Below are 24,944 nucleotides of genomic sequence, written 5' to 3'. Positions count from 1 at the left end.
TTCGCCCGCCTTAGCAAGACCTAAACTTTAACATAAATATCAAACGAACACTACTACCATAAGTAGACAATCGATCACTCGCAAAACATTTATTTAAAAAATGGTATCAAGTTGAAATATATATTTGTTTTAATTAGCAAAATGGTGAAAGAAAGCTTAGATATAGATATATCTATATTTGTTAGCCTGTATTCCTTTGCCACTTTGGGGAGGAAACCCCTGTTCCCTACAGACTTGAGAGAGTTATGTGGCTTACCCCTGGGAGTGGGCTCGCCTTGGACGGCGCAGCAGAGGCGTATCTCGTCATCCCTAAAGACGGTGATCATGCTCTCAGGGCGGGCGGTGAAGGTGGGTGCTCGCATCTCTGTGTCAGCTTCAGCCGCTGCCACCGCTCGTCGGGACTTCGGCGAGCCGAAGGAGACGGTACTGAGTGTGTACGTCTGTCCATACCTGTGTGAGTGTCACAGACATTATGGGTTTGAAACCTCTCATTTCTGAACCTGTGATGTGGTCTCAGATTACGGGCACTGCTTTGCCGAAACAAAATGCTCATCAAAATCTTTCAGACTTTCTAGCCTTCCTAAGGCCAATAAGACCTGCCTGCCAACTCTCCCAAAACCAGAGTAAAGTCTCTTGTCATGGGCGACATCACAATGCTTCCGGTGGCATCAGAAAATAATCGCGTCAAGTTAATATAAAATTCTCCTTTGACTTTGTCACACTGCATATTTATTATGGTGCTCATTTTTACCCCGGTTTTATTTTATTTTTTATCCCGAGACTGGCACTCTTACTGAGTGTCAGTGCCTGGATCGTCTCCACGGAACTGATTATACACGAAGCAATCATCCCTCCAGACCCACGTCTTAAACACCCACTTACTCTTCACCCACGGACTATACACCCACGGACTATACACCTACAACCCGTTCTCGCAAATTCGTAAAGTCAATATTGACTTATTAACTACGTGCATAGGTGATATACTAAACATAATAGATACCCTTAAAAAGATTCATAGAAAACACCGACCTTACCTAACCTTGTTAGTATCTTAAGATAAGCATCTTATTGCTTCGTAATTACAATTATTACTTAACCTATACCTATTATAGGTTAGGTAATAATTGTAATTACGAAGCAATAAGATGCTTATCTTAACATACTAAGTAGGTTAGGTAAGGTCGGTGTTTTCTATGAAGCTTTTCAAGGGAAACTATTATGTTAAGTATGTCACCTATGCACATATTTAATAAGTCAATATTGACTTATTAAATTTGCGAGAACGGGTTGACACCTACGCACTATTTACTTAATAAAGAGTATAGGTACCTCTAAAATTTAGAAGAACATCGTTGAATGGGGCCTCTAGCGGTCTGCCATATTTATGTTCAAGTGTGTTGACGGGCAAGCTTGCTAATGTTGCAAAACGCTTCTAGCAAGATGTAAACAATGATTACACATGTAAACAATGAAAGAAATCTTCCTGCGGTTCACTCGGGTTACGAGCTCACCCACTCGACGCTACTCTCAGCATGTGGATTTGGGCACTAAATGGATCGGCAGCTAAAACCTAATAATGTCCTGTTATCATATGAAAAAGATGAATCTTTAACAATTATAATTATGATCAAAGGATTATGTAAGTGGACGAGAATTGTTTTTACCTAAGTGTAGTTACAGGATGAGAGCTACGCTCGTGGTGTCCCGTCTTCCCAGCACTCTTTGTCATATAACGCTTTGAAACTACTGACGGTCTTGGCCTCCACCTTCTCACCTATCTTGTTCCAACCGTCTACCACTCTGTTTGCGAAAGTGAATTTTCTTATATTTCTTTGGCATCTGTGTTTAGCTAATTTAAATCTATGACCTCTTGTTCTTAAAGTTCCAGGTCTCAGGAAATCTTCCCTATCGATTTTATCAATTCCTGTTACTATTTTGTATGTAGTGATCATATCACCTCTTTTTCTTCTGTCTTCTAGTTTTGGCATATTTAATGCCTCTAACCTCTCCTCGTAGTTCTTGCCCTTCAGTTCTGGGAGTCACTTAGTAGCATGTCTTTGCACCTTTTCCAGTTTGTTGATGTGTTGTGCAACTATAATCATGTTTACATTACTGATACATATGTAGTTTTAAAATCACAATCTTGACTATACAGTGTATAAGATATTAAATGTTATGTTATTATTATGAAGTTTGGGTAAATAATTTACTGTAAATTTGTGTAAACAAAGCCAACTATAAGTGTAGAAACATTTATGAACACAACATTTAAAACCTGAATTTGAATTGAGAGCTGTATAAATCACTAAAAGTGTTTTAATAACCCAAGACAAAAGGATTTTTCCAACTCTCCTTCGAACTGTCAATAGTCCCGTCTTGAAATGTACGAGTCAATTGATTTTTCCATTCAAAGTACTGTGACATATTATTCACTAAACACTTCAAATGAAATCACTCTTTAAGTTACCGAGGTCAAAATACGAGGTAATGACTAACTTGTTGGCGATCTTGCAGGAGTAGCAGCCCAGGTCCTTGGATGTCACTTGGAAGACGGTAAGAGTGTGAGTGCCTCCCGTAGCTGAGATGCGGAACTTGCCGGAGGGATGTAGAGGTCGGCCGTTGAACAACCACAGCACCTCCGGTGGTGGAGAGCCTGCAATAAGGAGCCTCTTCTCATACAAACACCTATGTACAAAACTCATTTCTGTCACACAAACTCATTTCTGTCACACAAACTCATTTCTGTCACACAAACTCATTTCTGTCACACAAACTCATTTCTGTCACACAAACACATTTCTGTCACACAAACACATTTCTGTCACACAAACACATTTCGGTCCAGGGAAGGGAACTATCAGGGGGAAAAGCGCCGAGCCATTACGACTATATAGCACTGGGAAGGGGTCAGGATACGGATTTGGGATGGGACGGTGGGGAAAGGAATGGTGCCCAACTACTTATGAACGTTCGGACGTTTCGGTCCAGGACGGACCGGAACGTCCAACGCCTTTTCATCTTCTAGTGTGTGGTTTGGTTAACACTTCTTCAGCACGTAATTGTGACTCTTCATCTGCATATACAAAACTTTAAACGAAAAATATGAAACATTTCGTAAAAGCCTATTTCTTGTATAACTTCAAACCTATAACCCATATATTTAGTCATATACAACTGAATGAATAGGTATGTAGCTTTAATTTCGATATCAACTTTTCCCTCACTTATTTACATGTCTTTCGCTTCCAAATAATCCAAATAGTGTAACCTTGTAATCAAAGTACAAGCCCACTGTATCCACTTGAAGAGACTAATCTCGAGTGTAACTTAGTACCTCCACAACTATAGTCTAATCCTGAAAGTGCATGTCCCCTTGTCCTCTTCTTCAGGAAGTTTCTTTTTACTCGAAATATGAGTATGAATCCTGAAATATTTACCTGGAAAATAAGAAACCTGTTTTCGCCAACAATATCAAAAGTTATTTGGGATCTTCGACGTCCTTACGACTGATTAAGGCAGGAAAAGGAATGATTTGTTGAATGTTATGTTACCGTATTTTTTATTAATTCCAACAAAATACGGAATATTTGTAAAGAAGAACACACACACACACACACCTGCCACATCGACCTGGAGAGTGAGGGTTCCGTTCTCTTCAACGAACTGGTCGCAAAGCTCGCTAACGAAGCGAGGACGTTCGCTGTCGTCTGGGCGCTCATCATTCTTGCCTACAAGGGAACACGAGGTTAAGAAGGACGAATCTGCTCTTCGAATCTTCACATGTGTGAGTGTTCATTTTACGAGAACAATGCATTCGTATCTGAGCTTCATGCTGATTTGTCTAGACTTAATTTATCATTGAGAAAAGAGCTAATCTTCTCTAAACTAAGAGATACAGTGATACAAGTCTCAGTAGACGTCATGGCGAATTGTCCATTTTCTGGGTATTCCTATAAAATGCTATATTTCCTATCACAATATCTCCAGCCAATGAAAACAAAAGGAAGTTGAGTGTACTGTAAATAGTAACTTGTCATACTGTGAGATACTGGCACTATGTGAGCACGCTCTTCATCATGTGACACTATGTGAGTAGACTCATCATCATGTGACACTATGTGATCAGACTCATCATGTGACACTATGTGAGCAGACTCATCACCATGTGACACTATGTGAGCAGGCTCATCACCATGTGACACTATATGAGAAGGCTCATCACCATGTGACACTATGTGAGCAGGCTCATCATCATGTGACACTATGTGAGCAGGCTCATCATCATGTGACACTATGTGAGCAGGCTCATCACCATGTGACACTATATGAGAAGGCTCATCATCATATCACCTTTACAATGTGAGTATTCAAATTACTAGGAAATGTGGCCATGAGGTAAATATTAGTATATACTTTATAATAAATAATGATAAGCAATAATATACCAAACTCAAAACTAACAATCAACCATATATAACAAGACTTAAAATTTTACTTCATTCCATAACAAAAGCTAAAATAAAAGACTTATGAAAAAAGCTAAATGAAAGCATTACAAAATCAAATACGTTCATATTTAGGTCGAATAGTTCGCTGGGAGATCAGATTTTTAATGGAAGGAAGAAGGGCTCACGCACGATTTGTTTTAAAGTTTATCTTTATGTGCCCTATTATGGTCCAGTGCCTGGAAGGATGTTATTTTTCCAGTGCCTGGAATGAGAGCTACGTTCCAGTGCCTGGAATGAGAGCCACGTTCCAGTGCCTGGAATGAGAGCCACGTTCCAGTGTCTGGAATGAGAGCCACGTTCCAGTGTCTGGAATGAGAGCCACGTTCCAGTGTCTGGAATGAGAGCCACGTTCCAGTGCCTGGAATGAGAGCCACGTTCCAGTGCCTGGAATGAGAGCCACGTTCCAGTGTCTGGAATGAGAGCCACGTTCCAGTGTCTGGAATGAGAGCCACGTTCCAGTGTCTGGAATGAGAGCCACGTTCCAGTGCCTGGAATGAGAGCCAGGTTCCAGTGTCTGGAATGAGAGCCAGGTTCCAGTGTCTGGAATGAGAGCCACGTTCCAGTGTCTGGAATGAGAGCCAGGTTCCAGTGTCTGGAATGAGAGCCACGTTCCAGTGCCTGGAATGAGAGCCAGGTTCCAGTGTCTGGAATGAGAGCCACGTTCCAGTGCCTGGACTGAGAGCCACGTTCCAGTGCCTGGAATGAGAGCCACGTTCCAGTGTCTGGACTGAGAGCCACGTTCCAGTGGCTGGACTGAGAGCCACGTTCCAGTGCCTGGACTGAGAGCCACGTTCCAGTGCCTGGAATGAGAGCCACGTTCCAGTGCCTGGAATGAGGGGGCCATGTTTCAGTGCCTGAAGTGAGGGTCGTTTAGTTGAGTGGTAATATTAAAGAAACCAAAGCAGGGGGAATAAGCATGAAAACCTTTGGTGGCTGCAATACTATACTCACGTTCTTTCTCCAAGAGAGCTGAGAATTTAATAAATCAAATTAACATCATACTTCTAATACGTAATAATATGAATATTTCACTCATTCACAAGAATTACATTCATCCTGTGTTTATGGGACAAAGAACATCAGGTTTATAAAAAAAATCAATAAATCCATATATGCAACTTTATTCTAAGTCTAAGGCTTTGATTATTTGACTGGAACGGCAATGGCCAAGAGATGGTATTTTTCCATATAGACTAATAACATGTGACGTTTCGTAAAACATTATAAGTATCTGGCTGTCATATTTCCTAGAGATCGAGGAGGAGGTATCACAGGCGGGGAGGGGGAGGACGAGGAGTCAGGGGGAAGAGGAAGGCAGAGGCCAGGAAGCTTCGAGGACGAGGAGGAGGAGGCTGACGTGAAGGAGGCATGTGGACGTGGCGCAGAAGGAAGTGTCAGGAGGACGAGAAAGTGGGACGAGAGGTTAGAGGACTAGGAGGGGTCGGGACTAGGAGGGATGGGACTAGGAGGGATGGGACAACAAGCTAGGGGACGAGGAGGGGTCGGGACTAGGAAGGGTAGGACAAAGAGGAGTAAGACAAGGCGGGGTCGGGACTAGGAGGGGTTGGACAAAGGAGGAGTGGGACGACAAGCTAGAGGATTAGGAAGGGTCGGACGAGAGGCTAGAGGATTAGGAGGGGTGGGGACAACGTGGGGTAGGACTAGGAGGGGTGGGACAAGGAGGGGAGGGACAAGGAGGTAGACAAGGCGGGAAGTAGGAAGACCTCAGTAAGGAAGAGAATGAGCTGTCTATCCCCCAGAGAAGGACACAAGGAACATATTTTAGGAAAACAGAGACGAGCATGTCTCAAATAATATTTTCATGTTACATTTTTGCTGTTAAAATAATCAGACGTAAGTACTCCTAGCAACAACTCATCACCAACTACTATTTTCAACTGCAGATTTCCCTTCAGATTCGAAGGAAGCGTCTGAGGAAATGTCATGATTAGCATTAAGAATTTCTTAGAAAATTATGAAATAGCACGAGTTATGGCAACCAATAAGATCTCGTAGTACCGTTGGCTTTGTTCTCGACTCATATTCGGGGAGCACGGGTTCGACTCCAGGGTGCGGCCATTAAACAAATCCTTTCACATTTACTGCTGTTGAGCTGATGATGAGTTTGCCTGCGTGCATCATCAAATACACAATTAATGCTCACTCTGCGAGGCATACATTCTACAGCTCTCTAGATGATATGGGATCCCATAGCATAGTGGTCTACGTTCTCGGGCCATAACCGAGCGACCTGGGTTCAATCCCCTGGTCAGAAATAAATCAAATTGTGGGGTGCATCCTGGACCTTCCTGGGAAAATAATTCACACAAAACTGTGTAACTAGCTTATCAAGCAGCCTGTCCTCCAAAGGTTTCCCCAACGTCGCGAAAACGGTCAATGTAAAGTGCCCTTATCCTAACCTACCAGAGAACCCAAAACAGAAAACGGGACAGTACGTCCCTTCCGCCAACCTTTTCCAATACCATACACGGGATGGGTATGGGGTGCATAATAAATTCAAAACTGTTCAAGTGATCACCCATTCAGGTAGTGGCCAGCCACAATGGTGGATAACCTGACTGACTGAGAGATATGCCAATCAGTTCAAGTACCAAACCAATACTGTAACAACTCATAAAGTGATCAGATCAATACGGAAAAATATCATTTCTCAGCAGTTTGCCATTACACCCTAAAAATCACCATTTCCATTTAAACCGCTTAAAATATGAAAGAATTATATATATGTTACCCATTAAAAAACCAACGTTTTCTTTAATGCAAACCTTCAAAAGAAAACGGTAATATTTACCTTGGACTTGAATAGTTCCTGAAATTTCATCACGGTAGACTCTGTTCTCGGCGTGGCAGGTATAGGTGCCGGAGTCGGCCGCGCGCGGAGAGCTGATGATGAGTTTGCCTGCGTGCATCATCAAATATAAAATGAATACTCGCTCTGCGAGGCATACATTCTACAGCTCTCTAGATGATATGGGATCCTATAGCATAGTAGTCTACATTCTCGGGCCATAACCGAGCGATCTGGGTTCAATCCCCGGGGTCAGAAATAAATATAATTCAAGGAAAACGGAGTTGCACTGACAAGTCGGGATAACTATGGAGATATCCCAGGCGCTGGGATAACTATGGGGACCTCAGAAAGGCGCTGGGATAACTATGGAGACCTTAGAGTGGGGCTGGGATAACTATGGAGACCTCAGAACGGCGCTGGGATAACTATGGATGCCTCAGAGGCGCTGGGATAACTAAGGATACCTCACACCAGCGCTGGGATGTCAAAAATAATACAATATTACTACTAAAATAGGGGGTATGAGCTAGTATCTAATGATATCTCTGGATGTCCCGTGTCTGCTGGATGCCCCCGTGTCTGCTGTATTCCCCAGGTCTGCTGGATGCCCCGCCAGCTTGCAAGGGGGCACACACCCCTCCGGCCACAGTACTCACAGATGCCCTCCTCGTTGATGGTGGTGTGGAAGCGAGGCGAGGCGGGCAGCTTGTCGGCGTCCTTCAACCACGTGATCTTCGGCTGCGGGTGGCCCATCACGTGACACGACAGCACCAGCTCGTCGTCCTCTACCACGTACCGTTCTGCAACACCGGACGCGGATGAGTTTAACAACACCGGACACGGGTGAGTTTAACAATATAATCAGCAGAAATTTCACATGGACGACTGTATAATCCTGCAGACGAGGACGAATAAGTGTACGGCCAGAGGGAGAGGATCACGTATACACCGCCAGACGAGGACGAATAAGTGTACCGCCAGAGGGAGAGGATCACGTATACACCGCCAGACGGAGAGGATCAGTGTACCGCCAGAGGGAGAGGATCAGTTCACCGCCAGACGAGGACGAGAGCTCACCTCTGAGGCTGGTGGTGAAGGTGGGAGGGCTGGGCTTGTGGTCTTCCTCGCCCTTCACTCGCAGGTCGCAGGTGGTGGAGACGCGACCGTGGCGGTTCTTGGCGGTGCAGGTGTACTCGCCGGCGTCTGAGCGGCAAGTGTGAGCCAGCTCCAGCGACGCCACGCCCTCGTGGTTCACCACCTGGGGGGTAACAAGCACAAGTAGACAACGATCCCAGGCACAAATTGATGATCTGAGGGAGATAAGGATCTGTAGTTGATGATCTGAGGGAGACAAAGACCAGTAGTTGACGATCTCAGAAAGCAAAGGGCCAGTAACCAACTGTTGTGAGTGTACACAAGGTCCGCTCACGCGCCATTTACTAAACAGTATGTGAAAAAATAAAGGCGTATAATATTTGAACATATCTGGGTTAGTTGTAACAATAGTTTATAATAACGAAGCACTCTAGTGAATAATAAACGAGTGATTATTTCGTAATAATTTTACATATTTTTCTTGTGCTGTGCTAGTCCAAACCCAGTAACAAATATTTTACAAAATTTCATGTGAAGTCATGTCTCCTCTGCACGTGACCCCACATGTATAGAGGAGACGTACCTCCACATGTATAGAGGAGATGTACCTCCACATGTATAGAGGACACGTACCTCCACATGTATAGAGGAGATGTACCTCCACATGTATAGAGACGTACCTCCACATGTATAGAGGAGACGTACCTCCACATGTATAGAGGAGATGTACCTCCACATGTATAGAGGACACGTACCTCCACATGTATAGAGACGTACCTCCACATGTATAGAGGACACGTACCTCCACATGTATAGAGACGTACCTCCACATGTATAGAGACGTACCTCCACATGTATAGAGACGTACCTCCACATATATAGAGGACACGTACCTCCACATGTATAGAGACGTACCTCCACATGTATAGAGGAGACGTACCTCCACATGTATAGAGGAGACGTACCTCCACATGTATAGAGGAGACGTACCTCCACATGTATAGAGGAGACGTACCTCCACATGTATAGAGGAGACGTACCTCCACATGTATAGAGGAGACGTACCCCCACATGTATAGAGGAGACGTACCTCCACATGTATAGAGGAGACGTACCTCCACATGTATAGAGGAGACGTACCCCCACATGTATAGAGGAGACGTACCCCCACATGTATAGAGGAGACGTACCTCCACATGTATAGAGGAGACGTACCCCCACATGTATAGAGGAGACGTGTCTCCCTGGTGTACGCTACTCCAGCAGCGAACTCGCCTTCTAGGCCGAAACACCTCAACAAAGTCTTCATACCCAAACAAAACATTTCCCCGGACCTGAAAAGCTGCAACATATATGCTGACCTTAATTCGCTCGTCCTCCTTGATGGGGTAGCCGCCCTTGAACCACTCGATCTCGGGGTGTTCCTCGTCGGCCGGGTAGATGATGTTGCAGGAGAGGCGGACCCGGGTCCCCTTGACGGTCTGTCGGTCTTGCAGTTTGGTGCTGAACTTGGGCCGGCGCTTGGGGTCCCTCCGGCCGGGGCCCTCACTCTGTTCCGCCCACAACCATCATCCAGGTAATGTCGTTAGAGTGGTGACAATTGACAGTAAAACTGTGTACCAATCCCAGTATAATCGGGGTCACATCATACTTATAATCATCAATAACAGGATATTATTATGAAATTTTTCTTGTATAAATTAATTATGTACTTAGAAATTTGGTAAACTAAATTATAAATGTACATTCACGAATACAAAAAATGTATTACACAAAGTAACACAACTTTTGTTCCTGGTAGTAAGTGTTATTTTCTGATTACTTACATCTAAAGTATAGGAAAAAAACTAAAAATCACTTCCCCTCAATCTTTGCATTGACCTTTGCCGCAGACAGCTCAGGGGAGACGTCTTGAAGATACCTGAAGGTGGCCAACTCCTTATCTGGAGCTCTGACACATTGTTGCTGAAGACGGCCGCTGGCAGGAGCCTTCAAGACCTCTTTCCCTAAGCTGTCTGAAGCAAGGGTCAGTGGGACACACTGGTGGGACACACTAGTGGGACAAACAGGTGGGACACAGGTGGACCACACTGCTGGGACTCACGTCAGAAGAGTAGGTGCGGGACCGCCTCTCCAGGGAGCCATATTTGCTAGCGTCAATGAGTTCCTTCTCCGAGTACTCTATCCTCCTCTTGGTCCGATCCAGTTGGCGGCGTTCCTCATACTCGTGTTCTATCTGCTGGTGCTCCCGCTGCTCCTCCAGCTCCCACTGGCGGCGTTCCTCCATCCGCTTCCGCCGGCGCTCCTCCTCCTGGAGTGAACGAACTATGTAACTTGTCTACATAGTATGAGAAGTTACTATGTACGAGATAACAAAAAGTATCTTTAATTTTTTTTATCAGGGATTATACTGTGCTTACACTCAACACACTGGAATTATACTGTGCCTGCACTCAACACTGGGATTATACTGAGCCTGCGCTCAACACTGGGATTATACTGAGCCTGCACTCAACACTGGGATTATACTGAGCCTGCACTCAACACTCTGGAATAATACTGAGCCTGCACTCAACACTTTGGGATTATACTGTGCCTGCACTCAACACTCTGGGATTATACTGTGCCTGCACTCAACACTGAGATTATACTGTGCCTGCACTCAACACTGGGATTATACTGTGCCTGCACTCAACACTGGGATTATACTGTGCCTGCACTCAACACTCTGGGATTATACTGTGCCTGCACTCAACACTCTGGGATTATACTGTGCCTGCACTCAACACTCAGGGATTATATTGTGCTTGCACTCAACACTCTGGGATTATACTGTGCCTGCACTCAACACTCAGGGATTATACTGTGCTTGCACTCAACACTCTGGGATTATACTGTGCCTGCACTCAACACTCAGGGATTATACTGTGCTTGCACTCAACACACTGGGATTATACTGTGCCTGCACTCAACACTCTGGGATTATACTGTGCTTGCACTCAACACTCTGGGATTATACTGTGCTTGCACTCAACACACTGGGATTATACTGTGCTTGCACTCAACACACTGGGATTATACTGTGCCTGCACTCAACACTCTGGGATTATACTGTGCTTGCACTCAACACTGGGATTATACTGTGCTTGCACTCAACACTGGGATTATACTGTGCTTGCACTCAATACTCTGGGATTATACTGTGCTTGCACTCAACACACTGGGATTATACTGTGCTTGCACTCAACACACTGGGATTATACTGTGCTTGCATTCAACACACTGGGATTATACTGTGCCTGCACTCAACACTCTGGGATTATACTGTGCTTGCACTCAACACTGGGATTATACTGTGCTTGCACTCAACACTGGGATTATACTGTGCCTGCACTCAACACTCTGGGATTATACTGTGCTTGCACTCAACACTCTGGGATTATACTGTGCTTGCACTCAACACTGGGATTATACTGTGCCTGCACTCAACACTCTGGGATTATACTGTGCTTGCACTCAACACTCTGGGATTATACTGTGCCTGCACTCAACACTCTGGGATTATACTGTGCCTGCACTCAACACTCTGGGATTATACTGTGCCTGCACTCAACACTCTGGGATTATACTGTGCTTGCACTCAACACTCTGGGATTATACTGTGCTTGCACTCAACATTCTGGGATTATACTGTGCTTGCACTCAACACTCTGGGATTGGTGTCTACTTGTGCACTTTACCTTCTTCAAGAATTCTTCCCCTTGCTGCAAAATCTCGTCTTCTCTCCTCTTCTTTAGCTCCCGTTTACGTAGCTCTTCTTCAAGCCTCTTCTTTTCCTCTTCAATCCTCTTTCTAGATTCCGAGTCCCTCTTCGACTCCTCTTCGACCATGAGTTTGTCGTGCTCCTCTCTTCTTTTTCTTCTTTCTTGTCTCCGTTCTTCCTCTTCTTGGAGCCGTCTATCCTCTTCTTCTATTTCCTTCTGTTTCTGTCTTCTTCTTATTTCCTGCTCTTTTTCCAATCGTCTTCGTCTCTCCTCCTCTTTTTGCCTTCTATGCCTTTCTTCCTCTTCATTCTCCTTCCGTCTCCTCTCCTTTCTCTCCTCTTCGTCCTTCTGATACTTTTCTTCTAGTGCTTTCATGGCTTTCTCTTCCTCTAGCCTCCTCTGTCTTCTCTGCTCTCGTCTCTCCTCCTCCTCTTTTAACATTCGTGCGTCTTCTTCTTTTCGTAATCTTTCCTGCTCCTCTTTTCTCTTTTGCAATCTTAGTTTCCTCTCTTTTTCTTCTTGTTGTTGTCGCTCTTCGTCTTCTCTCATCATCTTTTCTTGTTCTTCCCTATTCTTTCTTCTTCTCTCAGCCCTTTCATCTTCTTGCTTCTTTTGTTTCTCTAACTCCTCAATCCTCTGCCTTTCTTCTTCTTCTTTCTTCCTTTTCCTCTTTTCAGCCATTTCTTTTTCTTCTCTCTCTAACTTTTCCATTTCTTCTTTGCGCTTCGCACTCTCCTTCCTAGCACGTTCTGTCTCCTGTTGTCTCAGCATCTCCTCTTTCTCTTCTCTAATCTGTTCCTCTTTCATATTAATTTCCTTTTTCCTGAGAATTTCTTCCTGCTTCCGCAACTCAGCGGCCCGCACGGTCGTCAGGTCCTTGGGCGACTTGTCTTGCGCCTCTCTGGAGGACTCTTCGAAGTCACGCTGGTCCTTGGGCGACTTGTCTTGCGCCTCTCTGGAGGACTTTGCGAAGTCCTTCTGGTCAGCCTCACCGCTTGATCTCTTCCTCACTCTGGCTTCGGGAGCCTTCGTCAGTGTGTCGTCGTCTTTCGGGCTTGGTCCTTTCTTCTCTTGCGACGAGACTTCGGCCTTTGTCTCAGCTTCCGAGACCTTCTTGACTTCACCTAATTTGACACTCGATCTCTTTCGCTCTTTAATGCTTGACTTTCTTATTTCTGTAGACTCGAGAGGTTTGGCTTTCTCTGAATCCTTTAATTCAGCCTTATCTTCTTTCTGTTTAGACTTGTTCGCAGCATCCTTGACAAATTTGGCTTTGTCTGGTTTCTTTGTTTCAGACTTTTCTTCTTCCAGTTTAGACTTGGCCTCTTCTTCTTCTTTCAGTTTCGACTTGGCCTCCTCTTCTTTCAATTTAGCCTTGGCCTCCTCTTCTTTCAATTTACCCTTGGCCTCCTCTTCTTTCAATTTAGCCTCGGCCTCCTCTTCTTTTACTTTAGCCTTGGCCTCCTCTTTCTTCAATTTAGGCTTGGAATCCTCTTCTTTCAATTTAGCCTTGGCCTCCTCTTCTTTCAATTTAGCCTCGGCCTCCTCTTCTTTTACTTTAGCCTTGGCCTCCTCTTTCTTCAATTTAGGCTTGGAATCCTCTTCTTTCAATTTAGCCTTGGCCTCCTCTTCTTTCAATTTAGCCTTGGCCTCCTCTTCTTTCAATTTAGCCTTGGCCTCCTCTTCTTTCAATTTAGCCTTGGTCTCCTCTTCTTTTACTTTAGCCTTGGCCTCCTCTTTCTTCACTTTAGGCTTGGCCTCCTCTTCTTTCAATTTAGCCTTGGCCTCCTCTTCTTTCAATTTAGCCTTGGCCTCCTCTTCTTTCAATTTAGCCTTGGCCTCCTCTTCTTTCAATTTAGCCTTGGCCTCCTCTTCTTTTACTTTAGCCTTGGCTTCCTCTTTCTTCCCTTTAGCCTTGGCCTCTTCGTCTTTCACTTTAGCCTTGGCATCCTCTTCTTTCAATTTAGCCTTGGCTTCCTCTTCTTTCACTTTAGCCTTGGCCTCTTCTTCTTTCACTTTAGCCTTGGCCTCCTCTTCTTTCAATTTAGCCTTGGCCTCCACTTCTTTCAATTTAGCCTTGGCATCCTCCTCTTCTTCCAATTTAGCCTTGGCCTCCTCTTCTTTCAATTTAGCCTTGGCCTCCTCTTCTTTCACTTTAGCCTTGGCCTCCTCTTCTTTCAATTTAGCCTTGGCCTCCTCTTCTTTCACTTTAGCCTTGGCCTCCTCTTCTTTCAATTTAGCCTTGGCCTCCTCTTCTTTCACTTTAGCCTTGGCCTCCTCTTCTTTCACTTTAGCCTTGGCCTCCTCTTTTTTCAATTTAGCCTTGGCATCCTCCTCTTCTTTCAATTTAGCCTTGGCATCCTCTTCTTTCACTTTAGCCTTGGCCTCCTCTTTCTTCAATTTAGGCTTGGCCTCCTCTTCTTTCACTTTAGCCTTGGCCTCCTCTTCTTTCAATTTAGCCTTGGCCTCCTCTTCTTCCAATTTAGCCTTGGCATCCTCCTCTTCTTTCAATTTAGCCTTGGCATCCTCTTCTTTCACTTTAGCCTTGGCCTCCTCTTTCTTCAATTTAGGCTTGGCTTCCTCTTCTTTCACTTTAGCCTTGCCCTCTTCTTCTTTCACTTTAGCCTTGGCCTCCTCTTCTTTCACTTTAGCTTTGGCTTCCTCTTCTTTCACTTTAGGCTTGGCCTCTTCTTCTTTCACTTTAGGCTTGGCCTCTTCTTCTTTCACTTTAGGCTTGGCCTCTTCTTCTTTCACTTTAAGCTTGGCCTCTTCTTCTTTCACTTTAAGCTTGGCCTCTTCTTCTTTCACTTTAGGCTTGGCCTCCTCTTCTTTCACTTTAGTCTTGGCCTCTTCTTCTTTCAATTTAGCCTTGGCCTCTTCTTCTTTCACTTTAGGCTTGGCCTCTTCTTCTTTCACTTTAGGCTTGGCCTCTTCTTCTTTCACTTTAGGCTTGGCCTCGTCTTCTTTCACTTTAAGCTTTTCCTCTTCTTTCACTTTAGTCTTGGCCTCTTCTTCTTTCACTTTAGGCTTGACCTCTTCTTCTTTCACTTCAGGCTTGACCTCTTCTTCTTTCACTTCAGGCTTGACCTCTTCTTCTTTCACTTTAGGCTTTGCCTCTCCTTCTTTCACTTTAAGCTTGGCCTCTTCTTCTTTCACTTTAGGCTTGGTTTCTTCTTCTTTCACTTTAAGCTTGCCTTCTTCTTCTTTCACTTTAGGCTTGGCCTCTTCTTCTTTCACTTTAGGCTTGGCCTCTTCTTTCACTTTAGGCTTGGCCTCCTCTTCTTTCACTTTATCCTTGGCCTCTTCTTCTTTCACTTTAGACTTGCCCTCTACTTCTTTCTCTTTAGGCTTTCCCTCTTCTTCTTCTTTCACTTTTGGCTTGGCCTCTTCTTCTTCTTTCACTTTAGGCTTGGCCTCTTCTTCTTTCACTTTAGGCTTGGCCTCTTCTTCTTTCACTTTAGCCTTGGCCTCTTCTTCTTTCACTTTAGGCTTGGCCTCTTCTTCTTTCACTTTAGGCTTGGCCTCTTCTTCTTTCACTTTGGGCTTGGCCTTTTCTTCTTTCACTTTAGGCTTGGCCTCTTCTTCTTTCACTTTAGGTTTGCCCTCTTCTTCTTTTACTTTAGCCTTGGCCTCGTCTTTCACTTTAGCCTTGACCTCTTCTTCATTCATTTTTAGCTTGGCCTCTTCTTCTTCTTTCACTTTAGGCTTGGCCTCTTCTTCTTTCACTTTAGACTTGGCCTCTTCTTCTTTCACTTGAGACTTGGCCTCCTCTTCTTTCACTTTAGACTTGGCCTCTTCTTCTTTCACTTTAGGCTTGGCCTCTTCTTTCACTTTAGGCTTGGCCTCCTCTTCTTTCACTTTAGCCTTGGCCTCTTCTTCTTTCACTTTAGGCTTGGTCTCCTCTTCTTTCACTTTAGCCTTGGCCTCCTCTTCTTTCACTTTTGACTTGCCCTCTACTTCTTTCACTTTAGGCTTGGCGTCTTCTTCTTTCACTTTAGGCTTGGCGTCTTCTTCTTTCACTTTAGGCTTGGCCTCTTCTTCTTTCACTCTAAGCTTGCCTTCTTCTTCTTCTTTCACTTTAGCCTTGGCCTCTTCTTCATTCATTTTTAGCTTGGCCTCTTCTTCTTCTTTCACTTTAGGCTTGGCCTCGTCTTCTTTCACTTTAGGCTTGGCCTCTTCTTCTTTCACTTCAGGTTTGGCCTCTTCTTCTTTCACTTTAGGCTTGGCCTCTTCTTCTTTCACTTTAAGCTTGGCCTCGTCTTCTTTCACTTTAGGCTTGGCCTCTTCTTCTTTCACTTTAGGTTTGGCCTCTTCTTCTTTCACTTTAGGCTTGGCCTCTTCTTCTTTCTCTTTAGGCTTAGCCTTTTCTTCTTTCACTTTAGGCTTGGCCTCTTCTTCTTTCACTTTAGGCCTGGCCTCTTCTTCTTTCACTTTAGGCTTGGCCTCTTCTTCTTTCTCTTTAGGCTTAGCCTTTTCTTCTTTCACTTTATGCTTGGCCTCTTCTTCTTTCACTTTAGGCCTGGCCTCTTCTTCTTTCACTTTAGGCTTGGCCTCGTCTTCTTTCACTTTAGGCTTGGCCTCGTCTTCTTTCACTTTAGGCTTGGCCTCTTCTTCTTTCACTTTAAGCTTGCCCTCTTCTTCTTTTACTTTAGGCTTGGCCTCTTCTTCTTTCACTTTAGGTTTGGCCTCTTCTTCTTTCACTTTAGGCTTGGGCTCTTCTTCTTCTTTTTCTTTAGGCTTAGCTTTTTCTTCTTTCACTTTAGGCTTGCCTTCTTCTTCTTCTTTCACTTTAGGCTTGGCCTCCTCTTCTTTCACTTTAGGTTTGGCCTCTTCTTCTTTCACTTTAGGCTTGGCCTCTTCTTTCACTTTAGGCTTGGCTTCTTCTTCTTTCACTTTAGGCTTGGCCTCGTCTTCTTTCACTTTAGGCTTGGCCTCGTCTTCTTTCACTTTAGGCTTGGCCTCTTCTTCTTTCACTTTAGGCTTGGCCTCTTCTTCTTTCACTTTAGGCTTGGCCTCTTCTTCTTTCACTTTAGTCTTAGCCTCGTCTTCTTTCACTTTAGGCTTGGCCTCGTCTTCTTTCAGTTTAGACTTGGCCTCATCCTCTTTCAGTTTAGACTTGGCCTCATCTTCTTTCAATTTAGGTTTGTCTTCAACCTTTTCTCTCAATTTAGTCTTGTCTTCAGGCTTTTCTTCTGTCAATTTAGACTTTTCGTCAGCCTTTTGTTCTGTCAATTTAGACTTGTCTTCAGGTTCCTTAGCAGACTTTGCTTTGTCTTCTTCTTTTACTCCAGCCTTTTCTTCTTTCAAGTGAGACTTTTCTTCAGCCCTTTCTTTTTTTAGTTCAGACTTGTCCTCGTCTTTTTCTTCTTTCAACCTAGACTTATCTTCAAGTTCCTTGGTGGATTTGGCATCGTCTGCTTTATTTACTTCAGCCTTTTCTTCTTTCAATTTAGACTTGTCTACACCTTTCGTGTCAGACTTGTCTTTATCGTCTTTTACTCCAGCTTTCTCTTCTTTCAATTTAGTCTTTGCTTCATCTTCTGTAACAGACTTGTCTCTTTCTGCTTCTTTAACTTCAGCCATTTTTTCTTTCAACTTAGACTTGTCTTCAGTCTTTTCTTCTTTCAATTTAGACTTGTCACCATCTTCAGCAGACTTTGATTTGTCTGCTTCTTTTATTTCAGCCTTTTCCTCTGTCAATTTAGCCTTGTCCTCAGCTTCCTTAGCAGACATGCCTCTGTCTTCATTTACTTCACCCTTTTCTTTCATCAATTTAGACTTAGCTTTATCTTCTTCTTCTACAGACTTGGCTTTGTCTACTTCCATTATGCCAGACTTTTCTTCCTTCAATTTAGATTTAGTTTCATCTTCCTTCACAGACTTGGGCTTCTCTGCCTCCTTCGCTACAGCCGCTCCTTTTAATTTAGCCTTCTCTTCAGCCCTCTTGGCAGTCTCAGCATCCTCTTTCTGAAGGCTAGGCTGCTCACTGATTTCTCCTTCTGGAGACTTGGCCTTCCTGTCCTCGTCATTCAGCTCGGCTTTTGCTGCCTGGGTGGCCTGAGCAGCTGTTTCCTTTCCTTCGAGGGCTTCGACTTTCTCCGCTCTGTCCTTAACTGCTTTTTGGGCGTCCTTGACCGTCTGGGCGTCACCTGGCTTAATGCTTGGCTTTTTACCGTCCTGGAGATCAGAAGCTTCGGCTTCCTTATCTTCTTCTTTAAGCTTCGTGGAGACTTCCTTGGAGTCTTTAATACTCTTGGCATCCTTATCGATTATATTTGGTTTCTTGCTCTCCTTGGCGTCGGATATCTCTCCTTTCTCTCCTATCTCCTTCAATTTAGACTCCTCTCGTTCCTCCTTGGCATTTTTCTTAGAGACAGCCTCGGGGGATTTGTCTTTCTTGGAGACAACCTCAGGAGACTTGGCTTTCTTTTCATCCATGGAAATAGCTTCAGGAGATTTGCCTTTCTTATCATCTTTTGAGACACCTTCGGGAGCTTTGGTTGCACTCTCATCATCCTTGAGAACATCTTCAAGAGATTTAGCCGTCATATCTTTTGAAGCAGTTTCGGGGAACTTGGCTGTCTTATCAGCTTTGGAGACAGCGTCAAGTGCAGGTGTCTCTCCTCTCTCCTTGGTTTCAAGGTCTAGTGAGAGATCTGCTGAAGCCTCGCCGCTTCTGAAGGTCTGGCCCTTTTTCTTCAGCGACACTGACGCATCAGTCGAGACAGCGGACTCCTCATATGCTTCAGTTTTGTCTTGCGGTTGCGCAACATAAATCTTGCTGGCATCATCTACAGAGTCAGCCTCGAGGGATTTGGCTTTCTTGTCACCCTTAGATACAACCTCAGGAGATTTAGCTTTTTTATCATCGTCAGAGACAGTCTCGGGAGATTTAGTTTTGCAAACATCCTTGGATATTGTTTCAGGAGATTTTCCTTCCTTATCATCCTTGGATACGGCTTCGGGAGGTATGTCTACACTGACTTCATCCCTGAGAACATCTTTGGGGGATTTCTCTTTCTTCGTTTCATCCCCAGATACTGCTTCTGTGGATTTGGCTTTCTTATCATCCTTGGTGACAGCTTCGGGAGATTTGACAGTCTGATCATCCTTGGAGACAGCTTCCAGTGCAAGTCTCTCTCCTTTCTTCTTGGGATCAAGGTCTAGTGAGAGATCTGCTGAAGCCTCTCCGCTCCCGAAGGTCTGGCCTTTCTTCTTCAGCAACACTGATGCATCTGTTGAGACTGCAGTCTCCTCATATTCTTCCGATTTGCCTTCAGGCAGCATAACATAAACTCTATTGGTATCATCTACGGAGACAGATTCAGGAGATTTGGCTTCTTTTACATCTTCCTTAATGAGAACATCAGATTTGGCTGTCTTAACTTCATCCTCGAGGACGGTTGCAGGAGACTGGGCTTTCTTAACTTCATCCTTGGGGACAGTTTCAGACGATTGGGCTTCCTTATCTTCATCTTTAAGCTTCAAGGCGGCTTTGGCATCAATTTTAGTTTCTTTCTCTTCTACCGCCATCAATTTAGCTTCCTCGAGTTCCTTCATGGCATCTTTCTTAGAGTCAACCCCCGGAGACTTGGCTTTCTTTTCATCCTCGGAAATAGTTTCAGGAGATTTTGCTTTATCATCATCTTTTGAAACAGCTTTGGGAGACTTAGCTGTTTTATCGTCCTTGGAGACAACTTCAAGTGTAAGACTCTTTCCTCTCTCCTTTGCTTCTAGGTCAATTAAGAGATTCGCTGAAGCCTCGCCGCTCCCGAGAGTCTGTTCCTTCTTCTTCAGCGACACTGATGCATCTGTTGAGACAGTGGACTTATCATATTGTTCCATTTTGCCTTCAGCCTCGACAACATAAACTTCGACGCTATCATCTACCGAGACAGATTCTGGGGATTTTCCTTCTTTCACTTCATCTTTGCAGAGAGCGTCTGGAGATTTGACTTTTTTATCCTCCGTGGAGACGACTGTTTGGTCTTTTCTGTCCACCGTTTCGACTAATGTAGGAGCTTCTGCATCCTCCTTGATTTGTGTTTTTTTGTCTTGCTCTGTTTTTACAAGGTCTTCCTTCTTAACAGAAGTGACAGTTTCCTCTTCTTTTTGTAATTCTTTGGCAACTCTCGCTTCAGTAGTATCTAGCACTGAAGAGCTTTCAGAATATTCAGTGATTTTTGCTTCTCCTTTCTTTGCAGCAACGTCGGATAACGTTTGCTGAACTTTGCCATCAACGACAAAACCTTCGTCAGTAGTTTCTAGTAGTTCAGCTTTCCTTTCTAACACCTTGACCTTATGCCCTTCAAGTTCCTCTGTGCTTTCAAATATGCTGGAAGCTTCTCCTAATGCTGCTTCCATAACTTTTGTAGTCTTCAGAAATTGTAATTCTGTTTCCTTCAAAGACTCTTCAAGGCCAATAAACGTCTGTATTTCTTTCTTTCCATTCAATTCTAACGAAAGTTCAGCTGTAGCTTCATCCTTGCCGTAAGTCTTACCCTTTTTCAAGGATACTGTTGCATCAGACGATATTGTGGACTCTTTGTATGCCTGGTCTGACCCCGTCGGTTCTCCATTTGTCGAGGACACCTTACTTTCAGTTGCATCTTTTCCTGGCTTCTTCAATTCCACGTACGTTTCCATACCACTGGAAGTATCTGTGCTTATTTCACTGGTTGTCGTCAGTTCACTGGAAGGTTCTTCACTGGCTTCTCGCTGCTTCATGGCAGCTTCCTGTTTAGCGAGCAGTTCTTGCTTTTTGGCTAAAATTTCTTCTTTCTTTGCAGCCAAGCTATCTTTCAAAGACACTGCTTCCTGTTTTTTCTCGTCAGTAATTGCCTGAGACTCAGCCACTTTTTCTACGGTAGAGTGTAAAGCAACACCTGCTTCTGTGTCACCGCTACAGGTCTCTTTACCCACGACAACATCAACCTTCTCGGCATCAGCAGGAACATTCAGGTCATTAGCAGACTCTTTTGGTGGAACAATTTCTTCAACTTTAGCCACTTTCAATCCAATCGCCGTTGCTACAGATGATTTTAATTCAGAAACTTTAGCAGCTAATGTCGATTTCATACTTTCAACGACGCTCAACTTTTTCTTAGGCACTGTTTTTTCCTCAGAAATTTCAACCTCTTGTTCCAAAACCCCTTCCGCTGTGGCAGCCTTTTCCTGAGGTGCAGATTTGTCTTCAGTTGCAGCTCGTTTTTCTTCAGATGTACCGATTTTCTGCTCCTTTGTCTTCAGTGGTAAATCTTCTTTTAAAGACACACCCTCTTCTTGGGGCAAGTCATCTGCTTTTTGTTTCTTCTTAACTGAAGCACTTTTATCATCTTTACTACTTTTTTCGGGGGAAACCATTTTTTCCTCAGAAACGTCCTTTTCCTGAGTCCCGACTTTCTTATCGTGCTTAATCTTTTCTTGCTGTGAAGCAGATTCAGCCTCAGGGGTAATGACTTTAGCAGACTTTACTTTCTTTACTTTATAATCTGAAGTTTCTTCAGTAAGGATATCTTCCTCCAAAATTTCAGCTTCTTTCATTGTTGGTTCATCACTTGCTTTACGTTTTTTCTGTGCAGATTGGTCCCCTTCTGCATTAATTTCTTCAGTATCATCGGACGGCTGATCAGGTTTGTCTACTTCAGTTTTCCTTTTGGTTTTGTCGTCAGATTTGTCCTCTACCTTAACAAGTTTAGGCTCTTCAGTTTCAAGCGATTCTGAGGTGAGAGACTCACTGCTTGGGGTTCTAGCAAGTTCGTTATCTTTTCTTGCTCTAAGAATTTCCATTTTTGCCTTGAGTTCTTCCTTTCTGGCTTGAATCTGTTCCGGTGTCAAGCCAGCTACTGCAGCTACAGCCTCTTTGTCACCTTGTGACTTGATGTCTTCTTTAGTTTCCTCTTCAATTCTGGCTTTCTTTGCCACTGTTTCATCCGCCTGAGATATCACACCTGATTGACTTTTAGGTGACGCTATAACCATTTCCTCTTCGGAGGCAGATTCAGCTGCTGACCGTTTTTTCTCTCTGGCTTCTGGGGTCTTTTGCACTCCATCTTTACCAGCAGCCATTTCTGCTATTAAAGGTGGCTCGCCCACTGTAGCAGATTCTGCGGCACCCTCAACAATGCCAGCCACAGCTCTTTCCGGCTGAGCAGCCGGCCGCTGTGATATAATTGCTGCTTCTGACTGCAAGTCAGCCTCTTGCACCACAATACATTCTGCCAGTGATCCGCTTCGTTCTTCGGCCACTGTCAACATTTGTGACATGTCTTCTTTGTTAAAGACGTTAAGATTTGCATAGTCAACATCAGCCTCGTGTACCACAAGTGCCTCTCTGGTTGTATCAGTCAAGACTTGGGCTCTATCACTCATAGCACGCATATAGTCAGTCATATCTCTGATGTCGCCTGAAATTCCAACCTGCTCGTAGCCTTCCACAGCCTCGTGAAGAGTCTGGTGAGCATAAGCCTGGGTCTCCTCCCCACTCATTAAAGCAAGCTCATCAGCTTGGTAATATCCTTCTCTGGCAGACACAGCTAAAGCCTCACGATAGCTAGGATCTAATTGCATTGCCATTTGTTGCTCTGGAGTATAGCCCACAAAGGCCTCTGCATGTTCGTATCCATATTGTTCGGCTTGTTGCATAGGTTCCAACATGGAATGCAATTCGCTTATATCGGCCTCAGTCTCTTCGGCCTGGAAATATTCAGGAATGTCCTGGGCAGCGGTATAATATCCTTGTTCCTGTTGCTGAGCTACGCCAGTGGCGGAAACTACACCAGCCTTTGCCTTCTGAGTTTTGGCCTGTTTCACCTTCAGACTCTCCGGAGCTTGACCGCTAACAACGTCGGCTTCCTCCATCATAACAGCCTGTCGCTGGGTGGCTTCCTTCATTCGGGCATGTTGAAGGCTTGCTGCTTCACCTTCGAAAGTGCCGACATCTTCCATAACCTCAGCGCTGGTAACATTGTAACCTTTTTGCTCCGAAATAACAGCTTTAGCTTGTTCAGATTTTATTTGTTGCTCAGACAACAGTTTTGCATCTCCTTCATAAATTTCAGGTGACTGAATAATCGCCGTTACACCTTCAACTTGAGTTTTCTTTACAGAAGCTGTTTTGGCTTTCTTTGATGGCCTTTCTTCAGACTTTATTGACTTGGCTTGTTCCAGCGCTTCTGGAGAGGTCACCGCCACTGCCTCTTGTGTAACAAAGCTTGGATATCGTTCAAGAACTTGGCCAATATGAGTTATGTCTGAGAGCGTTCCTTCCTCAGACAGATACTGTTGTTGCTCTGCCACTGCCGCCTCACGAGCCTCAATAGACCGCTTGGCTTGAACTCTCTCCACTTTCTCGCTTTTCAATAAGCTTCCGATGCCTGACAATACAGCTTGTTCTTCTTTTTGAGCGACTTTCAGACCTGGAATCTCGCGAGCTTCTGCCACAGCTCTGTGAGCTTTCTCAGTGATGAATGACTTAGCTGCAGCACTCATCACCTGTGGCTCCTCAACACCCAGGGCCTCACCTCGGCCAACAACACGTTTCTCTTCACCGTGCTCTCGTAGTAAACTTATACCCTGCTCACTAAGAGATCGAAGATCATGTTGAAGAACGTCTTGTTGGCTGATGTGAGCCACAGCCTTGCCCTCCGCCGATACCGTGTGTGTTGACAGGTGTTCCTCCTCCCACACCTCCATCTCGGGCAGATCAGCAATATCAGAGCGCAATGCCTCCCTCTCTTCGACAACCACAGCTTCCATAGCGGACAGCTCCTCCACGTCAGCCTCCGTGCGAGCATCGTCGTAGACAATGTCAGCCATGCTCATGTACTCGTCAAATGCCTCGTTCTCGACGTCGATCACCATGGCTTCCATGATGAGTGGACCCTTGCGAGACGTCTCTCGTGTGAAGCGAAGAGGAGGTAGCTCTGCCTGATTACTCTCGTGAGCTGCAACAGTAACGCCAGATAAAGCAAAACTAATCACATATGCAGCTAACATAAAAATGTGAAGAAACATTAGTTTTCCTTGCAAATCATAATTCATATTACAGGGTTTTACATGATATATCATTTGTTAATCAGTATTCTAATAAATAAAAAAATACGTGTTCTAACTACACGGCATATAACTCCAATGGAATCCCGTTCCGTACAAAGGGAATCCACCTTCACAAAATGGAATGTACCCGACAAATGATCGGAGATTTCATCAGCGTAGATCTCTGCAATCTGCTTAGCTTCCGCCTCCGAAATATCTGGCGTTTCGTAGAGTGAGAGCGAGACTTCCCGGCCATCAATGCTGACGGAAATGTCTGCTCTCTCTTCGTCTCCCGACGCCTCGGACACAGCAGACTCGTAGACGGAGATCTGGGAGGAGCGCTCCTCGTTGATGGTGGACAGGGAAGGATTCCTTGCGATGCCTCGCGCGTCCGCCAACCCCACAGCTTCCGCCATCTTGTCTCCTTCTCTTTGTAGCAGTTTGTCTGAAATGAACATGTGAATATAATTTGGTTTCCATAGTTTAGTTCAATTATTAAGTACTCCATATCCGCACTGAACCCCACAGCCATCATAAACCACATATCCATCTTGTACTCCATACGCGTCCTGATCCACATAACCATCCAGAACCATGTACCCATACCCGTCCTGTGCTCCATGCCCTTCCTGTACTCCATACCCATATTGCCTGTTGCCTGCATATTGCCATATAACATCTACCCGTCCTGTACCATATACCCAGTCCTGTAAGCGATGGTGGAAG

At 44.5% G+C, this 24,944-nt stretch overlaps 1 protein-coding gene across 13 annotated transcripts in view; it reads right to left on the bottom strand.

Annotated features, from left to right (window-relative positions):
• Positions 1-24,944, bottom strand: part of LOC123769197 (titin homolog) — a 755,105-nt gene that overhangs the window by 545,243 nt on the left and 184,918 nt on the right. For 12 of the 13 annotated variants that reach the window (XM_069317102.1, XM_069317100.1, XM_069317097.1 and 9 more), the window contains 11 exons: positions 24,367-24,663; positions 12,159-24,127; positions 10,523-10,729; positions 9,780-9,968; positions 8,401-8,581; positions 7,980-8,123; positions 7,324-7,431; positions 5,463-5,480; positions 3,621-3,731; positions 2,500-2,656; positions 257-450 (listed from right to left, as the gene is read on the bottom strand). In XM_069317102.1, the coding sequence (XP_069173203.1) occupies positions 257-450; positions 2,500-2,656; positions 3,621-3,731; positions 5,463-5,480; positions 7,324-7,431; positions 7,980-8,123; positions 8,401-8,581; positions 9,780-9,968; positions 10,523-10,729; positions 12,159-24,127; positions 24,367-24,663 (13,575 nt within the window). The remainder of the gene's footprint in view (positions 1-256; positions 451-2,499; positions 2,657-3,620; positions 3,732-5,462; positions 5,481-7,323; positions 7,432-7,979; positions 8,124-8,400; positions 8,582-9,779; positions 9,969-10,522; positions 10,730-12,158; positions 24,128-24,366; positions 24,664-24,944) is intronic. The other variant, XM_069317094.1, reaches the window with a different exon arrangement.

Source organism: Procambarus clarkii, chromosome 86, assembly GCF_040958095.1.
Source record: "Procambarus clarkii isolate CNS0578487 chromosome 86, FALCON_Pclarkii_2.0, whole genome shotgun sequence".
Taxonomy (NCBI): domain Eukaryota; kingdom Metazoa; phylum Arthropoda; class Malacostraca; order Decapoda; family Cambaridae; genus Procambarus; species Procambarus clarkii.
The sequence above is the reverse complement of the archived record's forward strand: the minus strand, read 5'-3'. Positions and strand labels throughout refer to the sequence as shown.